General features: G+C 44.6%; 1 protein-coding gene across 1 annotated transcript; it reads right to left on the reverse strand.

Annotated features, from left to right (window-relative positions):
- Positions 1 to 4,988: 4,988 nt before the first annotated feature.
- Positions 4,989 to 8,173, reverse strand: GADD45A (growth arrest and DNA-damage-inducible, alpha). Its single transcript, XM_008574589.1, has 4 exons — positions 7,837 to 8,173; positions 7,229 to 7,330; positions 6,744 to 6,981; positions 4,989 to 5,667 (listed from the first exon to the last, which is right to left on the reverse strand). Exons 1-4 carry the CDS (start codon positions 7,878 to 7,880, stop codon positions 5,554 to 5,556), a joined length of 498 nt encoding a protein of 165 aa, XP_008572811.1. The 5' UTR covers positions 7,881 to 8,173; the 3' UTR covers positions 4,989 to 5,553.
- Positions 8,174 to 9,153: the final 980 nt, after the last annotated feature.

The raw sequence follows: 9,153 nt of genomic DNA on the forward strand, positions 1-9,153 counted from the left end.
ATTACCTACTTGTGAAAGATGTAATCATTATTAGTTTACATATATTGTTTCCAGGAACTAAGCTAAGTGCTTTCTATGCATTCTATTGGAAAAAGAAAAGAAGCCCTTCTTACTTCCCAGCACCTACTACATGCCTGACACTGACCAGTACTCTTTGTATAACAGCAGCAGGTTGTTTTATCATGCTGATCATTTTCTTCTTTAAAGTGTCCAGCACTGTGTCTTTAAAGTGCCCAGCACTGTCTGACACATAATAGGTCTGTTGATCAGTCAGTTCATGGCAGAGATAAGAATTCTGTTTGCAGACTCCCCCACCTTTTGTGGTTTTTATAGCTTGTTTAGTAAATCAGTAAATTTGAACTCTGTCTCCAGGTAGCAAATGGGTCTGGTATACCTCTTCCCTGGAAATCTCTGCAACCTTTGCAGAGAAATGTGTATCTCAGCTTCTGGTGTGCTGAAATCAAGGGAGACAGGAAACTGATAATGTAGAAGCATTACCCTCCCTCCCAAACCCCTGAATCTTCAGCCAGAAGAAAGAGTACAGTGTTTCTCAAACTTCCCTGATAATAAGAGTTACCTGAAGTGCTTGTTAAAAAAATAAATTCTGAGGCTGGCCAGTTAGCTTACTTGATTAGAGCATGGTGCTGATAACACCAAGGTCCAGGGTTTGATCCCTGTACTATCCAGCCGCCAAAAAAATAAAAAATAAATACATAAATTTTGAGCCTTATCCCATTCTCACTTAATCTGAATCTTCTGGAAAGGGGCCTTGAAAGCTGTATTTTTAACGAGTACCCCAAGTCCTTATCATTACAGTTTGAGAAATTCTGATAGTGAAAGCATTTTACACAGGAAGATTCTGAGCTCCAGACTGAGAAATGTTAGTTCTGGAGGGTGAGGGTGATAGGTGGACTACACTCCCCTAAAAGGATGAGGGAGGTAAGCCTCCCGAGTCCAGCAAACTAGAGTTAACAATAAGGAAGGGCGAAGCCTTTGGCAAACTGGAAATCCTAGTCTAAAAGGGAGGAGCCTCCTCTCAGCTCCAGCCAGTTGCTGCCAGGCAGAATATAGACCTATTTTTGCCACATATAGCAAATTTTTAAGACAATAGAAATCAGAATTTTTTCTAAGAAATTTGCCCATGTTTAAATGTTACAACTGATATTTTAAGAAGTTGTTAAACATTGTGTGAACCAGATTTCTCATGGCTGCCAGTTTCCACCTCACATGAGAACTTCAGGAGCCGTAGTATCATCTTTCCCTTGCTCTCTCGTGGTGGCGATAGCATCCTGCCTCTTAGTTTTACCGGTTATTTTTAAATGGCTTTTTGTCACCCAGTAGAAAAAAGTTTGGCTTGCAGGTAAACCATAGTCTTGCTCTACCATCTTTCCCACTTCATCACCCGTCTTTGGAGGACATGTTTGCCTCCTGGGTTTGCTGTTACTAACAATATGATTCTGGGCAAATTAATCTTTCTTTACGTCAGTCTTTTTACCTTCAAAATGGAGACAATAATAATATCTATTTCCATAGGGTTGTTGTGAGTGCTAATAAGTTGTATAGATAAAGCACCTAGGCATGTAGTAAGCCCTTTGTAAGTGTTGTTGGCCCCCAGAAGCTAGCCCCAAACATGCCTTGAATCTGTTCCCTCCTGAGCTGTAGTTCCTCCTCCTGAAATAAATGCCCTTCACATCCCCCAGCAGATCTCCTCATCTTTCAGGTCTCATTGGATCTCACAAACATCCCCTGGCCACAGGAACACTTAGGTTTAGAATGTACCCCATTGTCACATCTCCCAGCATTACAGGTATCAGGCATCTCCACTAAATTGTGCACACACTTGGAGGCAGATGCTTTTTCACTTTTGTAAACCCAGGACCTAACACAGTGCCAGGTATGTGATAGGTGTTCAATAAATAGCATCAAAGGAATGAATGTGCTTATCTTGATTTCTTTATAAATTATAAACTTCTTCAGGACAATTGCTCCCATAGGCTACATCTTTGTATTCTCTCAGTACCTAGCAGAATTATGTTCAGTATTCAATCAATCAATCATTTTTGTGATCTTTGCAAAATACAATGCTAGCTTCTGATCTGACTACCTTTTTCTCCATTTCATCCCTATATGCCCTCTGGAGATTTCCACCCTTTGAATTCCCATAACAATTCTCTGACCCTTTCTTACGTTGCTGGGCACTTTCTGCTTTGGACTGCACTAGTTTTTATGAATGTACATATCTCATTGCTTCACTAGACCATTAGCTCCTGAGGCCAGAGTATATATCTGATTTTATGCAGACTTCAGTATAAGCAGCATAGTCCCTTGCCCCCAGTAAGCATTCACTAAATAAGATGGCTTTCATAAATACAACCTTTTCACAGAGGTTCCTATGTTTGTCTAAGGATTGTTAAAAAGAAAAAAAAAAAAAGTTGAGGGAGCCTGGCTTGGTGTCAAGACATGCCATTGAGTTTTGATCATCTGAATGAAACACACCTCGCAGTTGGCAGCCTTTTACCACATATCAAGGAATAAATTTTAACCCATATAGTTGAAAATTAAGAAAACAATTGTTTCACAAGGATTACAGTAAGGCATCTCAAAACCTGCTCTGGAAATACTTCTAATTGACAGTATACAAACAGCTCTTTCCTAGAAATGACACATTTTCTTTATTAGCTGATTTCACGGGTCCTTTCATTATAAAAGTTTAACTTACTGAGGGACTTGGTTAACTGTAGAAAGGACGAGGCATGCTATTTCTGACAGTGAGATGAAGTTGCCAGTGGAAAAAATAGGTATTTTCCACTTTTTAAACATCACCTTAGGTAGATAAGGGGATTTTTGTTCTTATAACATTTCCACCTAGCTTGCAATAAGTAGGTTTAATGGTTTTTACAGCAACAACTGAAGAATATTAGCATCAGTTAGAGGCAGAAGCCATTCAGGTAACTGTACTTGTTTACAATTAACTGTTTCATGATTTTTTTTTTTTTCAATGCTACATTAATCTTGTATCATGCTCATTCAGGAAAGAACAACAACAGTTAAAACCCACAACAGCATTGCATTAATTGTTGAGATTTTACTTAAACCAATCTGAAGAATATATATTTCTACTTCACATCTCTAAGTGTTACAAATTGAGAATAGATTTAAAACTCCTTTTTAAAAATACCTATGTATAGATATAATTGTTGTAAGCAATAGGCAGATCTGATGCCTTAAAAGTTTTCCTATTGCTATCACCTGGGTTTTAGTAATAGACTCTATTGAGAACCTCTCATGTGCCAGGTAGTTTGCATTCATTACTTCTAATCATTCATTTATTCAACAAATATATTCAGCACCTCCTGCTTGCTGGAACATGTGCTAACTATTGGACTAAAACTATGAACCAGATATTAGTTCCTGCCTTCTGGGAGGTTCCAGAGTTGTCGGAGAGGCAAAAACTCTTTTACATATGAAGGAAACAGGACAGAGGACTAATCAAGACTGCTGCTCCCATGCTCTTTCCACCAAACAAAGCTGCTTTTCTCCTCTCTGCCTACCTAGTTCAACTCATTCATCTTTGTAGAAGGGTTTTTATCAAGTAGTTGTAAAAAAAAGATTGGAAATCCTTACTTTAGTGGGAAGGTAAAAAATCCTGCTATTTAAAACTCACTACTCTAGATCTTTTCGTAATGTAAAAAACAAATATTAAATACCAGTTATGTTTTGGATTGAGCACTGGCTTAAATAAAAGATACAAACCTAAACAGAGTCTAAAAAGCCACATTTCTAGCAGATGTGGAAAAACAGAAACTTAATTGCAAGGTGAAAGGCTCATGGGCCTATGTGATTTATTTAAAGATATGCAGAAACTTAGAGCTTTTTGTTGCTATTGGTTGGTTTTTCTCTACTTTTTCCTAATTGTATGTAGTCATGACAAGGATGGGAGACAGATGGCAAGGTAGCCATGGGGGGTATGGTTTGAGAAGTAGACAAAGAAAAATCCTGTGGGCTAAAGCTATGCTAGGCCTGCCTCAGTAAGCATTTTTGCTTTCTTTGGCTGTGCCTGCATGAGATTGTTGCAGTTAATTATCAAGTGACTGTTCCAACTAAAAGATGATTGTTCTGCTGAAGCCTTTCATTTCTTTTGCTTTTTTCTTCTCTGCCATCTCTCCCATCTGATATAATTTAACCAGACCCCACAGAACCATAGTAAACATGTTAAGGTGGCAGGCACAAAGCTCTAGGAAGGGCATCAGAAAACTTTGCCAGGCCACTTCCCTGTTTACTCCCTAAATATGGTTCTGCAAAATGCACAGCCTTGTATGTTACAGTCACTTCCTAACTGGCCTTACCTACAGCTGCTCATCCCAATAACCATCTTTCACAGCCCCCATTGGGATCATGCTACTTCCTCATGAAGGCCTCTGCCATCCGCCCAAAGTTTACCAAAGGAAGCCCAAATGCATAAGGATGACACAGAATGCCCTTCAGGCTGACCTAATCCCCACCTACATGCTCTGCCGTCTCTCACCCTTATCTTTCTATACCAGAGGCACACACAGAATGGCCTGATGTTCCCTGAACAGGTTGTGATCTTCCAGGCCTCCACATCTTTGCAAACTAGTGCAGCTGCTAGCAATATCCCTTTCCTCTCTAGCCAGGGAAATGAACCTCATTTTTTAAGACTCAAATAAGATGATCCCTCCTTAGTAAAAACTTCACTTGTCTTGCAGGTTGTGCTTTGTTTACTCCTCTCTGCTTCCTCAACATTTTGCATATAATATTATAGCACTAATATCATTGAACTATAATTACTAAACTGTAAGTATTTATTCAGATTTTGCAAGTTGAGTCTCTAACCATTACTTTCCCCTAACCCCGACTCCTCTTAAATCATCCATTTTTCTGACTGTGGACCTAGTGTAGAGCAGGGAATCAGTAAAATGTCTTTTAATAAAGTCTAAGTTAAAAGAAACAAAAGCACACATTAAGAAATTATGCAATTATTCCATATCAGTTTATTGTAGGTATTGTGTTTCAAAAAATTTATAGCATAAATAACCTTTCACATCATAAAATAACTTAGTACAATTTATAATAAAACTTTGAGAATTTAACATCGTCAAAGTACAATAAAATATGGTTTTGAAATATGATTAACCCTTTTTGGCTTTTCTTTTACTTCAGGGCATATAAACCCAAAATACCCAAACTACTACTGCACATTTAAACTTTAACAAAGCATATTTGGTTTATTTTAATGTAACTCAACCATCCTAAATTAATACATAGTTTTCCTTCTTGCGTGGTTCCTTGTAATTTTTGTTCCTTTTGACTTGTATTTCTGTTTCAACACAGCTTCCTTCTTCATTTTCACCTCTTTCCACCTGCAAAGTCATCTACCTCTGGGTCCCCAGAACATGTAGTTGAACTCACTCAGCCCCTTGACATCAGTTTCTGTAATCCTTGCATCAGTGTAGGGAGTAACTGCTTGAGTAACTACAAAGGTATTTCAAAATTTCAGTGCAATTAGGTTCAGTTATTTTCACGCAGATGCCATCACCGTTCAGGGAGATTAATCACTGGAACCCACTGATCCATGTAGCGACTTTCCCGGCAAAAACAAATAAGTTGACTTAAGGCAGGATCCTTCCATTGCGATGAATGTGGATTCTGGGAACAAATTTAGACAAATAAATTATTAAAAAAATCAGCATTTGTTCACGACTACACTACTTTTGAGGGGAAGACACTTAAACATTCTCTATTTGGGCTATGTAACATGGAGACAAGTTACAAGCACAAAAAATAAAATTCCTTATAGGTGGCTGGGTTTCCTGCAAACTCATTAGGAGTAATTATCTATTAAACTATACTCTGCAAAGTCTAAACACATGCAACCCACACTGAGCCAGATCCATGTGTTTGCTATCTATTCAGTTTTGCATGAGAGTATCATTCACAGGTTTGCTTTACCAAACTTGTACCCCTGGCAGAGCCCTGAGTAAAATAGTTTTGAGAAATATTTCTGTGCTGTGTATACAATGAGATGAGAGCTGCAGAGCAGTTAACTGAAACTGCCACCGGTTATCTTCCCAAAAGATAGAGTAGTACTTTTCAGGAGTAGCAAAATAATTAGGCTGCCACTCCACTAGACGAGTCAAAAAGGAGTAAAATTTAGAAGAAAAAGCCTGCACATTTACCTCTGAAAACCTAAGTTATCTACCTATTAAAGGCTTTTATCGGGTGGGGTGGGGGGGGAATGGTTCATTAAAAAAAAATGGAAGATTGCAAAGAAAAAAATTCCACTCTATCCCCTTAATGTATTTCTAGGGAATTAATAAGGTCTGTCTCCTACACCATTTCTATTTTTAGCTTTGACTGGCGGAGAATGAAGCTGACTCCTTAATGAGGGGTGAGCCAGGAATTTATTTGGCTTTATCTAATCTGCCCTGCTAAAGGAATTAGTCACGGGAGGTAGTGCAGATGTAGGTAGGGAGTAGCTGGGCTGACTGCTGACTCACAGGGATCTCTTCCGCCGCTGGCAACCTCCAACGTGCTTAGGCATGTTCTGTACCAGACAAAATCCTCATGATGAAACTAGTACATCTCGGCTGAAAGTCCAGCTACACTCTTTAGTGGGGCAAAGGCAGCCACCCTCTTGACCGCCACCCACTGTAGGTCTGCAGTCAGGTGACTGACGCTCAGCCCCAGCTCCCTTCCTCCCAGGAAGTCCCCTTCTCCCTTACCGTCACCAGCACGCAGTGCAGGTCCGGGGGCTGCTCGGCGCCCTCGCCCGCCGCCGGGCTCCTGTCAGTCTCCAAGAGCAAGAGCTCGGCCAGCCGGCCCGGGTTGCTGACGCGCAGGATGTCGATGTCGTTCTCGCAACAGAACGCCTGGATCAGGGTGAAGTGGATTTGCAGAGCCACGTCCCTGTCGTCGTCCTCGTCTGCCGCCAGTAGGCACAACACCACGTTATCGGGGTCGCTGCGGGCAGCGGGAGGGGCGGGTGAACGCAGAGGCACGACCGGCCCGCGTGGGCGCCCGCAACCCCCGCCCGGGTCCCCGGGAGTCGCCACCATCCTGCTTGCTGCCCCCGGGGCAGGCAGCCGTGGGGACAGATGGAAAGCAGCAGGCAGCGGCGCTGCAGGACGAGGGTCGCCCCGCGAGGGCGACCTCCGCGGACTTGGGCGGGAAGGGGTGCCACCAGGGGACACGCGAGGGCCCCACTTACACATTGAGCAGCTTGGCCGCCTCGTACACCCCGACGGTGATGGTGCGCTGACTCAGGGCTTTGCTGAGCACTTCTTCCAGGGCATCCCCCACCGTATCCATCCTACACGCGGGCAAGGGTGAGGGGAAGCAGTTAGCCCGGGTGCCCTCGGAGTCGTCGCCGCCGCCCCCTCACCCTGCACCACGACTCGCTCTCTCCAATGCAAACGCCGCCCGCACCCGGGCATTCTGCAAACCCAGGGTATCCCCGGCCCCGTCAACCCCGATGACCCGTCTCATGGCCAGAGGCCGGGCGTCCGGTGAGAAGCTCCTAGTGTGGCCCCCGCCAGCCTCCCCGGGGGACACTGCCACAGGCTGCCAGCCGCAGAGACCGCACGGACACCGAGGGCCGCTTCTGCCCTTTGCAAAAGTCCCCGGCGAGGCTCGGCCAGTTAGGGGGCACGCTCATTCCGACCGTGGGTACCCCACAGAGGGTCCCCGAGGGAGCAAGGATACCCTCTGCAAACTTTTCCTCTCGCTCCCCTGCAAACCTTCCACAGTCCGGCTGCACTGGGGGACGCCGAGAGAGCGAGAGGCGTTCGGGCAGGTAAAGTCCGCAGGCCGACTTACCTTTCGGTCTTCTGCTCTCCAGCCGAGAATTCTTCCAAAGTCATATTGCAACTGCAAGTCCCCCACGGAGAGAGCGCGGCGTGCGGGATGCTCCTGCCACCGTGCGCGCGCGGGCGCGCTCTCTGCACTCGCTCGCAGGCGCCGTTTGCGGCGAACTCCGGCCCCGGCGCTGTCCGGCCGCACCTCGCCCGCCCGGGCTCCTCCTCCAGCGCCCGCCGCTGCCGTCCTCCCTTCCCGCCCCGCTTGCTCGCTCGCTCGCTCTCAGCCCCTCGCCTCGCCACTAGCCGCGACACCAAATCGGCAGCTGCCTCACAGCCACTGGAGGACAAAGGCCCCACTCGCCGGGGTTATCCTGCTAGCACTCAGCCAACCACCTCCTGCCTCATTTGCATACGGCGCGGCCATTGGGCTATGCAAATCAGCCTGCTTCGGCAATTTGACCCCAGCTCCTGGAACCAGGCTGAGGGGAGCGGAAGCGGGAGGAGCCACCCGGGAGGGGACCGAGTGGCGGGGGCGGTGCAGAGCAAGGGGAAGGCGGCGTCCCGAGCTGGCTGTCTGATCCGGTTGGTGGGGGCCATCTGGAGTGAAGAGCTTAGCTGTGGCGGGAGGTGCCTTCAATTTGGGCTGAAGCAGGCTGCCTAGAGTTTTACTAGGTTGTGCACATTTTCTTACTATCGTTTTATGTCTGTTGTTTTAAGGAGTTGCTATTAAAATCTATTTCCAGGGTTAATGCACCCAAGTTTAATAATTATTAGTAAGCAGGTTATATAAAAAAAAAAAAAGTATGTCCAGACCTCTGGGCAAAGTTTGCCTCAGAGTGTTGTTTATATAAATCTAGGCAAAGCTGCTTATTAGTAGAAGTATTATTTCGGTGCCCTGGTGGCTGGTTTGATTTATTTTTGGAAGGTTGCAAGGGCTGGAAGCTCAAAAAAGAAAAACCAACACATTTGTGTTCAGTGATGGCAGGGAACCAAGTTGGACTCTTTTCCACAGAAAGCAGAAAGGCTTCTTACCTGCCCAGTGTAACTCTGGAAAATCGTGAGCTGGTGTTACTTGGGGAGCTGGTGACCACATGTGTGGATTCCAGCCCAAATTCACCTTTCTCGAAAAGCCTTTCCCAAAGAAGGATATTCTGCACTAGCACCAACTGAGAGACAAATATCTGACACCCACACAAGCCACAAGTCTAAATTCAAAATGCTCTCTATATGCCTTAAGCTTCCTTTTATAAGGCAAGTGCGTATGTCACTACTTTTCACAGAGAGCCTATGATCTCACTATGAATTATTGATCTTAGATGCTGAATCATGGAGTTGT

This window comes from Galeopterus variegatus, unplaced genomic scaffold (assembly GCF_000696425.1).
Source record: "Galeopterus variegatus unplaced genomic scaffold, G_variegatus-3.0.2 Scaffold1069, whole genome shotgun sequence".
Taxonomy (NCBI): domain Eukaryota; kingdom Metazoa; phylum Chordata; class Mammalia; order Dermoptera; family Cynocephalidae; genus Galeopterus; species Galeopterus variegatus.

Excerpts from the sequence above, each read along its gene's own strand:
- GADD45A (XM_008574589.1), bottom strand. The coding sequence starts at position 7,880 with ATGACTTTGGAAGAATTCTCGGCTGGAGAGCAGAAGACCGAAAG. Across the intron at positions 7,331-7,836 it reads GGAGAGCAGAAGACCGAAAG|GATGGATACGGTGGGGGATG; the intron begins GTAAGTCGGCCT and ends GCCCGCGTGTAG. Across the intron at positions 6,982-7,228 it reads GCGGCCAAGCTGCTCAATGT|CGACCCCGATAACGTGGTGT; the intron begins GTAAGTGGGGCC and ends CGCTGCCCGCAG.